Genomic DNA, 19,731 nt, shown 5'->3' on the forward strand with positions numbered 1-19,731 from the left:
CTGCAATGTGGTTTTAATAGTTTTAGATGCCGAGAGTAGTAGAAATGCGCAGCAAGCAGGACCTGGCAGGTGAACACTTTGGTCAGGTATCTGTTCTGATGATAGGTCACATCCGAAACACTACCCTCTTCTTCCCTATCAGATTTCAATTGACTTGCTGTGCATTCCTGAATTTTTTTTTATCTACACAGATTCACAGTTTTTCTTTTACATCTTTCATATTTTATAGTTTAAGTTGCTTCAAAAATATGTTTATTACAACAGGTAAGATTGATGATAAGATCATTGCATCGTTTGTTGTATTTTTCATTCTCATCTCTGTTTACCATGAATGAGATTGTCCGGGAATGATGCCATGGGATGGGGGGGGGGGGGCAGTAATAAACATCCATGCATTTGAAAAAACACCTTTCATATCAGATAGATGTCTCAAAGCGCTCACAGGATATACTGTAAACTGTGGTGGCTGTGTAATTTGTAGGCAAAAGTCAACAAGTTTCCATTCTCTTTGTTCACCAAATATGCACTTTGATGATAATAGCACTTGATCATTACAGAAATAGCTTGATAGTGTTCTTAAAGATAATTATTTTTAGATTAAGGTCCCCAGAAGCTATGCATGCTAACATTAGGTTAATTTTTAAGGTCATGAAGTGAGTTGACTCATGACATTTATAGAGCACAAGCTGTCCAGTTTAAGCATGCTGTGAATGCTGGTCCTTTTAAGCACTTACATTGATGCTATTCAGGGTGATGCTATCCAGGGTGATGCTATTCATGCAGACAATTAGTTCTGGTTCAATGAAACACATTCATATTGCTGTTCATTGAAGTCAGGATTGCAAATTCCAGTGGGAGTTAATTTTATTTATCACTGGCTGTAAAATGCTACAATGTGTTTGTTATAAATGCTGACGGTGCAGTTTGACCTTATTGTATCAACAACAACAACAAAATTACATTTGTATAGTGCCTTTCACATTGGGAGGACGTCCCAAGGCGCTGGACAGTCAACGTTTTGGATCCGAGCTGGGGATCGGGATTGGGGAGGGTGAAGGGCAGGGGGGAAAGGTGGGCAGGGGGGGAAGGAATCAGATATCACTGTAACTGGTGAGCAAATTTCTAAACAAGAATACCTTCATTCTTACAAATGTGTAGTTATGTTGGTGGTTTCTGATCAACTAGAGTTTTTTGAACGTGTTTTATAAGCCCTATTGAAGTAAAGAATTGCCATATTAGAGCACTATATTGAAGATTGTTATACATCACAGCCTGAAGGGAAAAACCTTATTTCACTGCAAAGTTTTGCCCTGAATATTGGTAGATGTTTGCTAAGTCGATGCTTGTTAATTAAATCTATACGTAAACATATACCTGCATAGTGTAAATGTACTTGAGGTGTTTTCCACTCAAATTAGTTAATGCGGCTAAAATAGCATCAACGTAGCCCCACCTATCGGTTAGTCAGCAATTTCTGTTGGACAACATTAGAAGGACATTCTAATTTCAGTACTGGGATGTTTGGAGGTGCCGTCCTTCGTATGAAATATTAAACCGAGGCCTGGTTTGCCTTTTAAAATTGGTCATTCAAATAGACAGGTCCTACCTTTACAGTATATCCTGTGAAATGCAGTTAATTTGATCTCTGGTCTGGAAGCGTGTGACGAAAATGGCAAAAATTAGAGCCCGTAACGATTTTCCTTTCTCTGCCCTCTTGTCTGGAACATCCTGCGGAGCCCTGCACTGAGGTGGCACTCAGCACTGCTGTTGCTCAGCTGACTGTTTCATACCACAGTAAAGCACAACTCCTATGATACTCAGCTGACTGGAGTTGCACTTTACTGTAGTATAAAATAGCCAGTGTTAGTTTCACCAGTGTGGTAGAGTGCATTGCTTCAAGCATCCTCTCCTGTGGTCTGACCAAAGACTCGTCATATGTGTGACAAGTGAACTGGACTGTCAACCTGTGCTTTAAATCAAGTGACTGATGTACCCACCAAGTGTGCCAAGCACTGAGGGTCCAGTGATGCTGTATCTGCCGACCAGAGAGGTAGAACCTGGTTCTGAAATGCTGCCGTATTACATCTGCTGCTAAATTCTGAATTTATCAGGACAAAAGGGATGATGGCTTCATGTCTGAGGGTCTGAAGCAAGTCAAGCAGTTTGTACTGTTCTAGTCATCGTCATTTAGTTCCTGGTAGAACTGAGTCTATAGGAGTGATGGCCAACCTTTTTCCTCAGCCAATAAAATAAATGTTCTTGGTTGAATATATCTTGACTTATGCCATGAATCAAGAAATATTCAGTCAAGAAAAACCTGGAAATAAAATATTGATTTCAAACAGGCTCACCTAGACTCGTGCAAATGGTCAGTAGGCCTTGGGTTGGCCACCACTGGTCAATAGTGTGGGACTGACCCACATTTCACACTCATCAGCATCTGGTTGTCAGACCTGGGCCCAGAAGCAGGGATGATAAAGTACATGTTGAGTGAAAGGCAGTGGCTGATGTGCAGAACACGGGTTTATTCTGAAACTGAGCTGCATTTGCTAGTTGATGCTGGGGGCACTGTCACTCGGTGATGAGCCAAGTAATATTGTTATCTCCACACCCGCTATCCTTAATAAGCAATCGCACACCACATACTCTCCCCCACACAAAGCTCAGTACCACAAGTCCCCAGAAAACAGTCAAATTCTCCTCATAATGAGACAATGACTGCAGCACTCCTAAATATTATATTTTCTTTGTCTCCCCTATTTCGTCTATCTGCCTTTCTTCCTCTTTTTTTTGTCTCTTTCCGCCCCTTCCTTCTTTCTCTTTCTTTTTTAAACATATCAAAAATTCTGAAACCAGGTGACATAGACTCAAGCTCAGAAGAGGGAAATTGACCAGACAGCTCAGATTTAATTACGCAGAGAATGCTGAAAATGTGGAATAGATTACCCAGGGAGGCGATGGAGGCAGATTGAGTCAGGGAATTCAGGAGGGAATTAGGTAGTTATTTGACCAAGAAGTGTATCAGATAAAGCAACATAGGATTTTTTTTTAACTTTGGGACTGGAACGGACCACATTTGTCATTTCTGTTTCTGCACTTTTCTGGTCTACCCTTCCAACTTCTGCCATTGAGCCAAGTTGGCTGGGCTGTCCTCAGCAGTAACCTGGAGTACTGCAGACTCACCTGGCTCAGGAACTGGACTACTGAGACTGCAACAGAGGTATGACTTGATTCTGACATTCTGTTGCATGTCACCTATGGAGCAAGTTCAGCTCCAAGGAAACCCTGTTTACCTCCACCCCCAAGAAGGATAGTACCTAGTTGGTCATTTGATATCCAACAAATGAGGGTTTGAGCTATCACTAGATGGATGGAAGCTAGAATTTCAAAACTATTTATTATACTGACCAAAGAACTCAAAAGCAATTTAGAGTGAAAAAAAATGTTTAAAGCGCTCCCAATACTATCAGACTGCAGTAAGTTTATTAATATTATTGTTATTATTAACCAAGATGGCCTAGCTAACTGTGATATTTCAAATCATTAATTCTGCTGGTACTTCATGGAAAATCAATTTGTTTCCAAATATATCTGAAGTTTTCCACTTTGCCTCTGAGGCAAAACAAGATTCCTCTTGTTGAACTTTACTTGTCAAAAGCACCGCAGATCATTTCTTTCCACTTGTTCAGCAATGAGAAAGATTTATTTTTTGCCGGGAAATGCTTCTTTAGGGACATAAATGGCTTGTTGTTCCAGTTAGGGAATAAGGATGGCTGTGGATAGGCAGCTTAATGAAATGCATGAACAGACTGTCATTTAATGGACATCATTTGTGTAGACACTGAAGGTCAGGCATAGCAGCTACAGATTTTACACTGACCTTTGTTTTCCATCTCTGGGTCGAGCATTGTACTAATGATATTCTGTTTGGTGACTGTGGTCGAGTGGTTTGACAAATATCAGGGTGAAAAGCATTGATCTGCCAATGAACTCTGCTGGATTTCATGACATCATTAAAATATTTTTCATGCCTAAGTACTTTAAAGGGGAATGTTTTTGTTGGAGTTAGTCTGCATGGCTTAGATGGTATCATATGCACCTCTGGATCAGATATTGTGAGCACTATATACATGCTTGTTGTTGTTGCTGTTGTTGTCTCAAATCATTTCACAGTGAAGTGGTGTGACTGCATTTCATATGGGGAAATATTTGTAATTCCACTAAGAAACAGCTGAATTCAGCTGTATACAACCATTCCCTTTGGTGCATTATTGGAATGGGAGCTTCCGATAGAACATACAACTGCAGAAAACGCCAAGAAAAAAAGCAGATTTTCTATCTTCCTGGTCACCTCTATCTCACTTTCTAAAGTTTTGTATTTTATCAAGAAAGAAAATGTCTTTACTTCTTAGTCATGATATGATATAATATCGTATGACGTCATTGAAACGTCTCAAAACCCTTCGCAGGATTTAATGAAAAGGATAGTGACTGTGCACTTGTAGGCGATCAATACAGCCAATTTGTGCAAAGCAATGCTCCAAAATAGCCATGAAGTGAATGATCAATTTTATCTGGAACCACGACATCAGGAAAAATAATTTTCCCTTTTTAAGTAATGCTGTGGGATTTCTAACGTCCACCTGAACAGTCAGATAGGACCATGGTTTTATGTCTCATCTGAAGATCAGCACCATTGACTGTGAGTTCAAAGTGCTTGAACCCAAACCTTGTGACTCAGAAGCGAGAGTGCTACCAACTGTGCCAGACTAACATACTAGATGTTCGGGGAGGGGGGGAACAAGCTTTTTTCATTAAATGGGATTTAGGATAAATGCAGAATGCATTTGGTAAGTCTCTGGACAAGAAAGTGTTCATCTCCTTTTTCAACAGCTTTCCGGACTTTTATGCAGTACTTTGTGATATTTTATAAGGTAATTTTCATGAAAAGGACAGTTTGAACAGGCATTCATTGATCATTGACGTCAGCATTGATGTGTGCTAAGATTTTATTGTAGTATGTTGGTGTATTTGCCAAGTGAAGGTGGGAGTGAGAGTAATCTCATGCCCCCCTTCTGTGCACTTCCGTGTGGCTGGCTTTACAGTATTGGCATCAGTGTGGGAGTGGGTTGGCTCTGATGGGACAGAGAGGGAATTCAATGCAGGAAAACCCAACTAAGGGAAAAAGAGAGAAAATGCCTTAAAGAGACAGCAACAATAACAAATTGTTTTGCTGCAGTGAGTGGGCAATTAATTCAGAGTAGATTAATGCACAATTAACCGTTAATATCTGTTTATGCATTTCCTAGCAGCATAAGTGTGTCTGCTTGAAAGTGTGGTGAAGGCCGATTTGATAACTATTTTTAAAAACGCGGTGGATGGGTATTTGAGGAGGACAGGTTTGCAGGGTTATGGGGAAAGGGCTGGGGAGTGGGATTGACATTACATTGCTCTATTCAAAGAACCGGCACAAACTCGATGGGCCGAATGGCTTTTTGTGCTGTACGATTCTATGATTCTATGATAAGGAAGGAGGTTCTGGAAATATTCTCACAATAACTTGCAGCAAGAAAAATAACCTTTGTTCTCTTGTGATAGATCTGTTAGCTGTTCCTAAATATCCTTACGCTGCTATGGAAAACTGGGGACTAAGTGTGTTTGTAGAGCAGAAGATTTTGCTCGATCCTGGAATCTCATCCATTCCCTATTTGCTTGACGTGACCATGGTTGTCGTGCATGAAATATGCCACCAGGTATGAAAATTTGAATAATATTAACTTACATTTATACAGCACATTTCACGTAAATTTGCAGAGGATTTTGCAAAGACGGGGTTGGACGCTGAGCAAGGAGAGAGTGGAAGAAGGAAGAGGTGACAATAGGCACTATTGAAGTAGTGGGCTTTAAAATGGGATTGAAAGACAGATAGAGAGGGGATGAGATGAACGGGTAGAGAGAGGAAAGCTCCAGGGGTTAGGGACATAGAATCTGATTATGGTATGGAGCGGGAGGGGACATAAGGCAAGCCTGAGGGAGTGGCCAAGCGAAGGGAGTGAGCTGAGGAGTAGGGTAGGAGAAAAACAGAGATGCTGGGGAGTGAGAGGATTTATAGGAAAGCATGTGAGGACCTTGAAATCAGTCCTTGGCAACCAGGGAGGCCAGCGGAGTCTGCCGAGGACCAGAGTGATGGGTGTGTGAAGCAAAACAGATAAATAAAATGCTTAATATTTTCGTTATACTTTTTAACCTTTCAATTTAAAAAAAACTTGTTACACACGTTCAACATTTTTTTGAGGTTGCTCTGATCCCCTTTCTTTCTCTTTTGTTTTCTCAGTGGTTCGGTGACCTCGTCACCCCTATTTGGTGGGAAGACGTGTGGTTAAAAGAGGGATTTGCCCATTATTTTGAATACATTGGTACTGATTATCTTTACCCAGACTTTCATATGGTAAGTTCCTCACCCATAGTTCTGCCAATTGCCTGCAATTTACTACATGGCTCACTGGCCAGTTACATTTCTATCAGGCTCAGAAACAATCTATTTATAACCGGGCAGCAAGGTGTAACCTGGTATGTGTGCAAGTGTTGCTGTTTAAATGCACTATAATTATTTGAACCATTCAGTGTGAAATCTTTTGGGCAGACTTCCCATTTCTGCATTTCTTTTCAACAGTGTGATGTTGGAAAGGCTTCGTGATTAAACCTTTGATTCTCAAAGGAATTATTCCACATCACTAGTCTTTTTATAAGGGCCACACTTAAGAACATAAGAATTAGGAGCAGGAGTAGGCCATTCGGCCCCTCGAGCCTGCCCCGCCATTCGATAAGATCATGGCTGATCTTCAGACCTAATTCTAATTACCTGCCCTATCCCCATATCCCCTAATCCCTCTGTTTTTTAAAAATCTATCAGTCTCAGCCTTGAAGATGTTCAAGGACTGAGCATCTACAGCCTTCTGGGGTAGTGAATTCCATAAATTCACTACCCTCTGAGTGAAGGAATGTTTCCTCAACTCTGTTCTAAAAGGCTGACCCTTAATTTTAAGACTGTGACCCCTGGTTATAGATTCTCCCACCAGGGGAGACAGACCCTCCGTGTCTACTTTATTCAGCCCTTTAAGAATCGTATATGTTTCAATAAGATCTTCCCTAATTCTTCTGTACTCCAAAAAATACAGCCCTAGTTTATTCAGCCTATCCTCATAGGTCAGTCCCCTCATCCCAGGAACTAATCTAGTGAATCTACGCTGCACCCCCTCTAGGGCAAGTATGTCCTTTTTTAAATAAGGAGACCAAAACTGCACACAATACTCTAGGTGTGGTCTCACCAAGGCCCTATACAGTTGCAGCAAGACTTCCCTACTCTTGTACTCTAAACCTTTTGCAATGAACGCTAACATGCCGTTCGCCTTCTTAGTTGCTTGCTGCACCTGCAAACTAACTTTTTGAGACTGGTGTACAAGGACACCCAAATCCCTCTGCACACTAACACTATCTAATCTCTCCCCCTCTAGAAAATAATCTGTTTTTCTATTTTTTCTACCTAGGTGAATAACTTCACACTTCCCCACATTAAATTCCATCTGCCACCTACTCGCCCACTCCCCTAGCCTATCTATATCCCGTTGCAATCTTTTTGCATCATCCTCAGAGCTTACTCTCCCACCTAGTTTAGTGTCATCCGCAAATTTAGATACGTTACATTCAATGTCCTCGTCTAGATCATTGATGTAAATTGTAAATAGCTGAGGCCCAAGCACTGATCCTTGTGGCACTCCACTAGTCACATCCATTCGAGAATGACCCGTTTTTCCCTACTCTCTGTTTTCTACCCGTTAGCCACTCTTCAATCCATGCTAATATGTTCCCATTAATCCCGTGGGCCTTAACCTTGTGCAATAGTCTTTTGTGTGGCACTTTGTGAAATGCCTTTTTAAAATCTAAATATACTACATCTACTGGTTCCCCCCTCTCTAACCTGCTAGATACATCTTCAAAAAACTCTAAAAGATTAGTTAAGCATGACTTCCCTTTTGTAAAGCCATGTTGACTCTGCCTAATCTTGTTATGGTCTTCCAGGAATCCCATAATGACATCCTTAATTAAGGACTCAAGAATTTTCCCTACCACTGAAGTCAGACTAACTGGTCTATAGTTCCCCATCTTTTCTCTCCCACCCTTCTTAAATAGTGGTGTCACGTTTGCAATCTTCCAATCAATGGGAACCGTTCCAGAATCCAGAGAATTTTGGAAGATCAAAGACAAGCCATCCACTATCTCAGTAGCCACCTCTTTTAAAACCCTAGGATGTAGGCCATCAGGTCCAGGAGATTTATCAGTTTTAAGACCTGATAATTTACCTAAAACCATTTCTTTACTAATATTAATTCCTCCAAGTTGCTCGCTAACATTTTCTTCTTGGTTCCCCTCTATTCTTGGTAGGTTTTCAGTGTCTTCTAAGGTGAAGACAGTAGCAAAGTACTTGTTTAATGACTCTGCCATGTCTTTGTCCCCTACTATAATTCCCCCGTCTCTGCCTGTAGCGGACCCACATTTACCCTTGACAGCCTCTTCCTCTTTATATATTTATAAAACCTCTTGCAGTCTGTCTTTATGTTCCTCGCTAGTTTGCCCTCATATTCCATTTTCTCCCTCTTAATCACTTTTTTGGTTCTCCTTTGTTGATCCCTAAAGTTCTCCCAATCCTCGGGTTTACTACTCATCTTAGCTGTTTTATAGGCTTCTTCCTTTAACTTTATACTGTCCCTAACTGCTCTAGTTAGCCACGGTTGGGCCACCTTTCCCGTGGCATTCTTATTCCTCAAAGGAATACGTGCTCGCTGGGAATTTTGCACTATCTCCTTAAACGTCTGCCATTGCTGGTCTACTGTCAAATCCTTAAGTCTAATTTCCCAGTTTATTTTGGCTAAATCCTCTCTCATACCAGCAAAATTGGCTCTTCTTAAATTTAAAACCTTTGCTTCAGACTTAACTACTTCTCTCTCTAACTTAATGCTAAATTCCATCATATTATGATCACTTTGCCCGAGAGGAGCCTTAATTTCCAGTTTGCTGATCAGCCCTGCTTCATTGCACAAAACAAGGTCTAATATGGCCTGTTCCCTGGTTGGCTCCTCGGCATACTGATCTAGATAATTATCCCCGATACATTCTATAAACTCTTCCTCTATCATACTTTTCCCAATTTGGTTGTCCCAATCTACGTGCAGATTAAAATCACCCACAATTAATGTTTTTCCTTTACTACATGCTCTGCTAATTTCCTGATTTATACCTTGAGAGATACTGTGACTGCTGTTCGGGGGTCTATAAACTACACCCACTAGAGTTTTCTGCCCCTTGTTGTTACTTCTAGGCTGCATTGAAGCATTTCAACAATACAATGTCTTTTTTAAATGTCTTTAAAAACAGATTGCTTAAGAGGAAATGTGTTATTATCTAATATCTAAAACACAGAATTTCAGAATTTCTAAAATTTCACCTTATTTGTTGTTGTTTTTGAATGTAAAATTGCACAGAATTTGGAAAAAAAATGTTAAATTCAGTCTTAGTTTGGAATTATAGAATCCTTGAAAAGAACCACACTAAATTAAGCACCGGCTTCTAAATTAAGGCTGAATTTAAGAATTTTCCACAATTCTGTGTGATCTTCAATTTTAAAACAAAATGGCTACAAGAAATTTAATAATTACGCATTTGAAACTTGTTAAGAAAATACCATTCTCCAAATGAAAGTTGAATTCTTAATTTAGTTTTCTAATTTCAAACACTCCCTGTTGGCCACTTACAGCATTCTTAACGGACACCAGTAAGACTGTACTAATCTTTCATGTCCACATATTTGGAAGATTTTAAGCATCCCTCGTGTTTCCCACCCTGGTGCTTTATGAATTCTTATTATTTTCAGCGTGTCTTCACAGGCCAGTTTGTTCAGTTTGGTTAAGGATCCAGTGAGTTATATCCACCTGCTCCTGCTTCCACTTTGTTAGATATAAACATTTTCTGACCCTTAAAGGAAATAGACATATAGTCATTCTCGGAGCAATGTTGTTGCTTTTGCGACTTTTCGTGCTATTTTCCTTCCTTTGAAATGAAGATACATCTTTCTGTATCTCTACAGTGAGCCGGAACATTATCTCCAGGATCTTAAAATCCAGAATGATCTTACTGCCCTTAACATGAATCCTCCACTTTTTCTGTAAATTGTAGCAACGCAAATCAGATTTGTTTTTTGCTTGGCAGTGAGCTTTGAGTGCTTCATTTTTGTGATCCACTGATGGAACTTATTGTTAGCCTTTAGAGGTTTTTTTCCCCCAGTTATTTAAATAATTTTGACATTGCAGCTTAGTGTGTTCACATGCTGGTATGGCTTGTTCAATTGACTGTGGATCCCAACAGATGTGACCTAGCATTTGTATGAATATTTCAGGAGAAACAGCGATTCTTGACAGATGACCTTCATAAAGTGATGCTACTTGATGGACTGGCTAGCTCGCATCCGATATCCCAGGAGGTGCTTCGAGCAGCAGATATTGATAGAGTTTTTGACTGGATCGCATACAAAAAGGTACCATGGGTGATGGTGGTTATTTGATTGCCAAAGGACAATTCATAAAGTTGCGGATTAGCATTCTGTATAGAACTTGCATTGACCTTTCTAACAGACAAATGAAAAGTTGGTACATAAAAATGTACATATGGAGTTTTCATTGCAGTGCTGGAGATGTTCTTTTGATGACTCAAGTTGATGAATCTTTCCTCGGGCTGTTTGATCAGTTAAGCCAAATTAAACTGGAAGGTGAAATCAATATTGTTTCACTCACACATTGGGCATTGGGATCTTGGATGAATCCACATTGATGGAGGACTTCAATTATGATCCTTAGAGCCCAACTGAGATGTTTCAATTTTGCTCAAAATTTGAAAGGGCATGAGTAACACTAGGGAAAGCATCAAACCTGAAGTTGTCTGAATTCTACATCATAACATAACATGTAGGAGCAGGAATAGGCCATTTGTCCCTTCGAGCCTGCCCTGCCATTCAATCATGGCTGATCTTCTAATCTAACTCTAGCTAATAACTTAACCCTGCCTTATCCCCATGTCCCTTAATCCCTTTTGTAATAAGAAATATATCTATCTCAATCTTGAAAACCTAGTCGTTTTTATAATTCAGACTACTAATCGAACTTCAATGTGCAGTTGTGAAAGAGGAACAGCAGAAATCAATGCAGAACTTGTATGTTCAAAATGAAAGTAAGACATCACTTTGTTATATAATTGAATGGTAATTGCGTTCCATTAAAAAGTGAAGGCGAAGTTTATTATTTTCAATAAAAAATACAATTGTCTGTCTTTTAGAGATTATAGGTAGCTCATTTTAATGTCACCCTGGCACCGCCCTACCTCTCTGACCTCCACACTTCCCAATCCAGCACCCGGCACCTCCGCTCGACTGGCACCAGCCTCCTGCTCTTCCCTCACACCCTCCCCCCCACCACCATCGGAGGTCGCACTTTCAACCACTACGCCCCGAAACTCTGGAACATTCTCCCTCAATCCCTCCACTTTGCTCCCTCTCTCCGCTTTTTCAAGTCCTGCCTGAAAATCTTCCTCTTCAACTGTGCTTACGGACACCAAACCCCCCATTGGCTCGGAGTTACGCTCCGCTACAGTTAAGTGCTCTGGGATGCTACCCTGAGTGGAGGGCGCTACATAAGTGCAAGTTGTTGTTGTGGTTGAGAGTAACTCACTTACACAATGTTTTATTCCTAGGGTGCTGCATTGATTCGAATGGTGGCTAACTTTATGGGGCAGAATGTGTTTCAAACAGGACTTCAGGTGGGTAGAACTCCTTTATTGCTTTACAATACTGTGCATATTTTGTTGATCTTGACCGCTAAGATGACCAACTTAGAACTGAAGGGTATTCAGAATTCAGCTTTGTCCCATTTCGAAAAGTTTAACAAGGATTTAGGTTTCAATATTATCTATTATTTAACATTCAGGAATTTTTTGAAAAAACTTTACATAGAGCTCATTTTATATAATATATAAATAAATATATATACATATATATATGTGCAGCAACTAAAAAACAGCAAGTAGCATTCTATTCCACTGGCTAGGACTGATCTTAACTGAATGTATTTACCTATTCACCAGAAAATTGAAAGTAAAAATAAAAGGGGTGGATTGTAACCATAAACACTTTATAACATGAAAGAATAATATGGATTGTCCTGGGGTAAGAATCTGGCTGCACCAAGTAATACAGAGATGTACACTGAACGTTCACTTCGCTAATCACTCAAATTTAGTAATCTGAGTCAATGAGCCAGTGACTATTTACTTTCTATCCAATATCATTATTTTCGTGTATTTAGTGTTCATTACATATTCTGAAATCAATAAAATAGTCTTCAACTGTGAGCTGATAATGATTTAAATCTTACTCATAGTAGTTATAGAGATCAGACTTTACTTTGTATAAATCTCTTGAAAGCAAATTGAACTAAACATGCGAGCATGAATTGTGATCTGTCGAGTGTAATCACCTCTAGAAATAAACTGTGTTCACCTGCAGTGTAATTATAACAGTGGAGAGCAACTCTTGCTGTGTGCTGATTGTTTTAAATTGTGAATAAAATAGACCTCAACATATTGTAACTCAACGTTAAGCCAAACACTCGTGCGATTTTTAAATTAATCATTTTTAAATTAAAAGGCAGGCATGGGTTCATATTATCTATTACTCATGAATGCCCATTATAGAAGGATGAGCTCAGTGACTGTGTGGAGTCCAGGAAGATATAACATTATATATTATAACAATTAACATTTAGAATACCTTTCTTGTCGAGAAGATTTCTCATACAACTGACAAATGTTGTGGTGCTCTATTCCTTGTGCTCCGTTCCATTGAGTATATGCAAGATCTCTGCTTCCCCTCTCTCCCACTGATATTAAATAATGATTGGGATCATAAAAAAAGGCAAATACCATGATCCTGTCCAAGGGGAAAGGTGGCTGAAGGCGTGGCTGAAAAGATAAGCCTAAAGATGGGTTTTGAAGGTGGGGAGGGAGGGAGGGGACTTTGAAATCAAATCCCAGAGAGGCAGGAGCAGAATGACTGAAAACGAAGCTCACCCACCGATAATGGGGGCAGATGGGGGGTGGGGGAGTGAAAGGAAGAGTCACATGAAGCAGACATCAGAAGCAGCATTAGCATATTAGCTGGCAGACCTCAGCATGAATTTGCAACTTCAATAAAGCTTTGTGCTAAGCGTTTTCCATGGAGTTGGAGAACTTAATGCCAATTCCCCGATGTAAAGAGAAGCGCACTTCTTTCTGCTTTCAATCAAATTTAATGAAAGAATGCTGCTTTATTTCTTGTGCTCCGTTCCATTGAGGTTATGAAAGGTCTCTGCTTCCACACCCCTCACTCCCGCTGATTTTAAATAATGATCCGGGTTCAAAAGAAAAGTCGAGTAGCACAAGCAGAGATTTTAAACTTCACCCAAGTGTATCTTTTGGTTAAAGAAAAGTGAACTGTGTATCCAGGCATGGGTCTAAAAATATTGTCAGTACAGTTTATTTTCTTTCTCACTGCAGGATTTTTTGATTGCTCACATGTATGGCAATGCAGGAAGAAATGACTTGTGGAATAAGCTTTCAGAGGTAACCTATTTTTTTCCCCCAATGCTATCTCAATGGATTATGGATACAACGTGAAATTAAATGAAATTAACATGTATTTCCCAGTATTATACAGTTGTGTCCTGCCCCTTTAAGTTAACACGGAGGAATAGTTTTTAATCATCATGGGGATGTTACACATAGTATGAAACATAACCTGGAGTGTGCCAAAGGCAGTAATAAGAGCATTTTAATGTCAGTATCATCTCAAATCTGACATGCATTACCTCTCTGAAAATGGACTCTTACCTGTGTCATTCTACGTAAGATATACAGTTTGCTGGAGTTACACAGTGGGAGTGTTTTTGTGCTATTTTTGATGAGATTTGTTTTGCTCATGGTGAGTATCATGGTGGTGAGTAACTGATGTCAGAGTCCTGCAGTTGAATCACATGACTTACTTACTGCTGTTATTGTGATTTAAGCTTAAGTGATGACTGGGTTTAGTTTCACTGCATCTTACACAACTTAGAAGGGACAGGTCATGAGGGAGTGATTCAAAGTTGCAAATGGAGTGGTACAAATGAGATGTTACAGTAGAGAGATTTTGTGCTCTTATTCTGCTCAAACACTACAGTGTTCCCTAGCGCATTCTTTATTTAAGAAGCAGTGCTAAAATATTTTATCATAAACCCTTGAAAAGCTCTGTACGCTACCGTTTTGGACTAGAATCTTAGAATCATAGAATTATACAGCACAGAAGGAGGCCATTCAGCCCATCGTGTCTGTGCCGACTCTTTGAAAAGAGCTATCCAATTCAATCCCATTCCCCGCGCTCTCCCTATAGCCCTGTAAACTTGTCATCCCCAAATAATCATCTATTTGACTAGTGTAGCACAATCATTTTGGAGCTTATTCAGGAAATAATGGCCTAAACTCAGCTTTTTCCAGATCTATCTCCAGACCATTCAGTCAGTGAAGCACATCCATTCAACTAATTGGATTCACTGTGAGAAATTTCCTGTAACACAATGCACAGAGGGATCCTCCAGCTGATGATACAATGTCCAAGCAGCATAGAAGAGTGCAGATATTAATAATAATAATCCTTGCATTTGATATAATGTCTTATCACGTCATTGAGACATGATAAGCGCTTAACAGAATATAATGTAAAGTGAATTGCCTATATATTTTGTGGGCAAAATGTGGCAGCCAATTGTGCACAGCAGTGTCCCATAAACAGTTGTGAGTTGAGTGACCAAATTATTATTTGATAATTTTTTTTGAAGCGATTATCACCCCAGGAAAGCGATCCACCAATCAACAACCAGGTTATTACTTCCTGCTAGATAACCAGAGGCATGTGCAGTAAAGAAACTTGCCAAAGGTTTCGTGTTACCCAGGAATTGAACCTGGGTCCTTCTGCCTGCGAGGCAAGCACACTAACCAATATGCTACAGAACTCCACAGGATTGCCTGCTGCGGGAAACCTCTACATTTCTATAGCTAGGCGCAGGAATTTTAAACAAAAATTTCTCTCTTGACTTTCCTCCTCTTTTAATGATAATGAACTGAAATTAGGTAAATAGTTTACTCAGATATCAAAACTAGAACAGTTTTCATCCAAATACAGTCAACAGAATATAAGTAAAGGTAGTCACACTTTTGTCTTGGGCCAGATTATATCTCTATTACAGAAGAAAGGGAGCAAATAAGGCTGGAGTTAGATAACTCCTGCTGATAGGAAGAGATATCTTTTCATTCCCCATGAGTTTGCAATAATGAACTCTGACTATGTTATATAACGGCAAATGTTTTGTATTTTATAAAAATGTACTTCAGAATTAACGTCTCAGTGTAGCCTTGGGTGATGCATGTTATGCAATGGCAAATTTAAATTCCTGCTCTTTTAGGGGCTTGTTTCAACTTTTGTTCTACATAACTGATCGAGCATTTACAAGAAAGGATTGTAAACCAGTTGTTTTCAGATGAGCCATCAATCCAGCCACTGGATTGCAGTACAGGTCTTTGGGTGAGGTACTGAGATACTAAGGGTTGCCTAGATTATGGTACAGTAGAGTATAAACCACCACTTTCAAGAGAGGAGGTAACACATTAGATAACAAAAAAAAACATATTTGATTCACCGAAGTCTACCACATTGGTTATAGTTACATTTGAGTAAGTAGAATTGTTATTTTGATGAAATGAAAAGGTTCCACCCTTGAAACATTTGAATAAGCTGTAGTAAGTAAAAATTGTATCCACGTACAATGGAATCATATATTGAGTGGTTCATGATCCAATATGTATCAATTTCAGTTATTTAGGGTTTACATTTTGTGAGGGAATTTCTGTACTTTGTTGTTAGATATATGGAAAACTGAGATTGACTGTACAAACACCACTGACTTGTTGTTGATAGATTATGTTCAACTGAATCTTCTGAAATGCTTTTCATATCAAGTACTGACACTTTTGCCTTTGTAAAGACGATGCAGAAAATGGGAAAAAATATAAACATCAAGGACGTCATGGACTGCTGGACATTGCAGATGGGTTATCCTGTCGTCACTATTGCTAGGAATGAAAGCAGTGCTGATAATTTAACAATCAGCCAAGAACACTTCATTTTTGATCTAACAGTGAAATCAAAGAATCCAAACGTTATAAATAGCAGGTAATGTCGCTCACTTTGTTTTATATACAGAATTACAAAGACCACAAGGCACACAGTATAAAAGCTGCCATTGATCTACATAAAATAGTTGCTGCTTGTATTTGTGCAAAGGGCTTATATTATTTGGATAGATGTGCAGTATTTCACGTGATTGATAATTTACTTGAGCGGTTGGACAAATTGCATACTGACTCACCAATACTTAACAATATAGCATGTCTTAGCCTGAAATTTATCAGCTAGGCAGCACCTTTGCCTCTGAATCAGAAAATTGTGGTTTCAAACCACCATGTTGGAACTTTAAGATCATAGTCTAGGCTGACACTCCAGTGCAGTGCCGGGGGGGGTGGGTACTGTATTGTCAGAGATGCTGTCCTTTGGATGAAATGTGGATGAGGATTGATCACCTCCAGGCGGAAATCTCACTGTTTCTTAACTACCTTCAACAGCCAATCTCAATGTAATCATTTTCACAAGAGCGATTAAAATAGGCTCTTAAAGAGTCAGCACAGACATGATGTGCCGAATGATCTTCTTCTGTGTTATATATTTCTAAGCTTCTATTGTTCTGGACAGCAGTTACCAGAATAATGTTTGGAATGATTTTTCTGTTTGTTTTGCATTTCGTATTTATAGGAGAACTCTCTTGTTTGATTTTGTTTCTAGCTACCTGTGGGAGATTCCTTTAACAATTGCTGTAGGAAACTTAAGTCACATTTCATCGGAGACAATGATATGGATTAATAACAAAACAGGTAATTATCTTGGTTATTAAATCTCCGATTGTCCGGCGCCTTGGGACTCCCTTCCAAGTGAAAGATGCTAAATAAATGCAATTTGTTGTTGGTGTTAATGCATTCTGCAAAGTGACAGATTTGACTTGTGAAAATACAAGATTGTTTGTTTCACTACCACTCAATGGCAAGCTATATGGTTTTAATTATTAAACTCCTGCAGTCCACAATGCACACTCTGTCGTCCCCAAACTTTAACTCTTGCCACCTGTACCTAATACTCTCTGAGTTTAGGTAAACAGGATGCAATCTTTCAGGGAGAGAATGTGCATTCCATTGCTGACACAGGGAAATGCCCATGTGAACTTGACATACACATGTTGAACTCTTAAACATGGTGATGCATGTTCAGATATCTGACTTACCAAAATACAGAACTCAATATATTCCTGAATTATTAGCAGGGAAGATATTTTGCTTGTCATGACATGTTTGTGGCTTTAGTGATGTTTGCCTAAAACATTATTTATGCATTATAAGTGGACCATTTGGACTTGTGTTACAAATATTCTTCAGTGTTCTACTTAAGATAATTCATTTCCCCAGTTTTGTCATATTGGATGATCAATGCATTCACACTTTTCCCTGCTGGTGTTAAATTGTCGCCGTATTGGATTTACTAGGAATTTATCAGTTTCAGACTATTTAGTTGTTCCATGGCATAATCCTAATAGTTTTGTTTGAAAGCAGAGAAGAATTCAATAGTGTTTGATTAATCCCTGGAGATAAACTGACTTCAAAGTGGTAGAGCTGACTGCTGAAGTTATATGAATTCTGACAGGTGGGAAACAGAGTTGGGATGAATATTTTCTTCCTGGGATTTGACACATAAGTGAAGAAAATATGAAATAATAAAGTTCAAAATAGTAAAGTTCATTTGATGAATTAAACTCAGTCTTTCTATAGACTATGTACAATTTACCCTGTTACACACTTTACCCTACCCAGCTGATCTTCTGAGGGAAGTCCTACTTAAATATTCCCTGATCTCCATAGATAAATAAGTAAAGCTCCCGAATAAGTATTTACCCTCACATCTCCACTATTGAACCCTGGTTTGCTGCCCTCCTTGGACAGCATTATTTCACCTCTAATCCTTACAGCAAGTGTTATCTTATGTATCTGATCATCTTAGTCGACAGGTATCTCTAGGTTTTGGAATAAAACAATCTGGAAGGCTGTGACCACTCAGTTCAATTGGTGGGTCGAAATTAGAGTGACTGCCACTCCTATACAGGTTGACCAGGTTTACGACTTTGTCAAAGAGCTAGTTTAGCTTCCTGAACTTTGGATACTCTAAACACTACAGGGATATCAATAATTCTTATTAGTGCTAGCTTGAATCATTACTACTAACTACCAATAAATCAGGGACAGGACTTACAATGAGCCCATTAGTAATTATTAAATTGTACTATTTTCTGCATTAAATGCAATAATTTGAGGGCAGAGCTGTAAATTTGTCTCCGCTTTTTTCCACTTCAATAAAAATTGTAAATGAGAAAATAACCAAAATATGCTGAAGGCCCCCTCACCCCACTCCCATGCCAAGCACAAGTTGTACAAACTGCCAGTGTCTCATAAGTCACATCATACTCTACGGAAATGTCTGAATTTCGATTTTGATTAAGTAATCTTTAAGTTTCTTTCTATTTGATTGTTAGAGCATCACAGGATTATTCCCTTGGATAAAAATAATTGGCTTCTTGGAAACCTTAACCAGACTGGCTACTTTAGGGTTAACTACGATTTGAGGAACTGGAGGTTATTAATTGAACAACTCATGACGAACCCTGAGGTAAAGAATATACTCTTCAGCTTTCAATGGAAAACATGTGTTTTATGCTTATCCATGCTAAATGGCTTCTTTGTGTGCTTGACCCTGACAGGTAATCTCTGTTGGCAATCGAGCAGGTCTAATTGATGATGCTTTCAATCTTGCCAGGTATATCTTGCATTTCTTATAAAACTCTTTCATCAAATCTCAAGAACAATTAACCCAGTCCGCCACCCGAGCAAGGAATACAATCTTTGTCCAAGAGTGCTTGAGAGAGAAGAGCGAGAGAGAAAGAGACCAAAAGATAGACAGACTGATAGACAGACAGAGTGCCTACCAGTCTAACATTCACTGTACTTGTCTAGTTATATGTTCTGCAGATGGCAATATTTATTGGTAAAGTGATTTAAACAAATACAATTATGTGCTTATTATAATAATAATAATACTTGCATTTGATATAATGCCTTATTATGTCTTCAAGACATCTCAAAGCGCTTCACAGAATTTACTGTAAATTAAATTGACTGGATATTTTGTGGGCAAAACATGGCAGCCAATTGTGCATAACAGTGTCCCACAACAATCGTGGATTCAAGTGACAAATTTACTATATTTTTTTGGAAGAAATTATTGCCCTCAGAAAAGCGATCCACCAATCGACTAAGTGAGGCGATTGCTCTAACCACTGAGCTGCAGGACTCCACAAGATTATATGTATGCAATACTATGATTTCCTGGTTTACTAAATGTGGTAGTTAAGGCGATTAGATGTCCTTAATCTTCCACAAAAACCCAATCCCAGATTGCCCCAATCA

General features: G+C 39.1%; 1 protein-coding gene across 1 annotated transcript in view; it reads left to right on the plus strand.

Moving 5' to 3' along the window:
* LOC103185331 (thyrotropin-releasing hormone-degrading ectoenzyme) overlaps positions 1–19,731 on the plus strand; it is a 54,088-nt gene that overhangs the window by 23,507 nt on the left and 10,850 nt on the right. The window contains exons 4-12 of the mRNA XM_042335971.1: positions 5,599–5,753; positions 6,335–6,448; positions 10,451–10,588; positions 11,797–11,862; positions 13,636–13,701; positions 16,155–16,342; positions 17,009–17,097; positions 18,801–18,934; positions 19,026–19,081. Coding sequence (XP_042191905.1) covers positions 5,599–5,753; positions 6,335–6,448; positions 10,451–10,588; positions 11,797–11,862; positions 13,636–13,701; positions 16,155–16,342; positions 17,009–17,097; positions 18,801–18,934; positions 19,026–19,081 — 1,006 coding nt within the window. The remainder of the gene's footprint in view (positions 1–5,598; positions 5,754–6,334; positions 6,449–10,450; positions 10,589–11,796; positions 11,863–13,635; positions 13,702–16,154; positions 16,343–17,008; positions 17,098–18,800; positions 18,935–19,025; positions 19,082–19,731) is intronic.

The sequence above is a fragment of the Callorhinchus milii genome, unplaced genomic scaffold, assembly GCF_018977255.1.
Source record: "Callorhinchus milii isolate IMCB2004 unplaced genomic scaffold, IMCB_Cmil_1.0 Scaffold5, whole genome shotgun sequence".
Classification (NCBI taxonomy): domain Eukaryota; kingdom Metazoa; phylum Chordata; class Chondrichthyes; order Chimaeriformes; family Callorhinchidae; genus Callorhinchus; species Callorhinchus milii.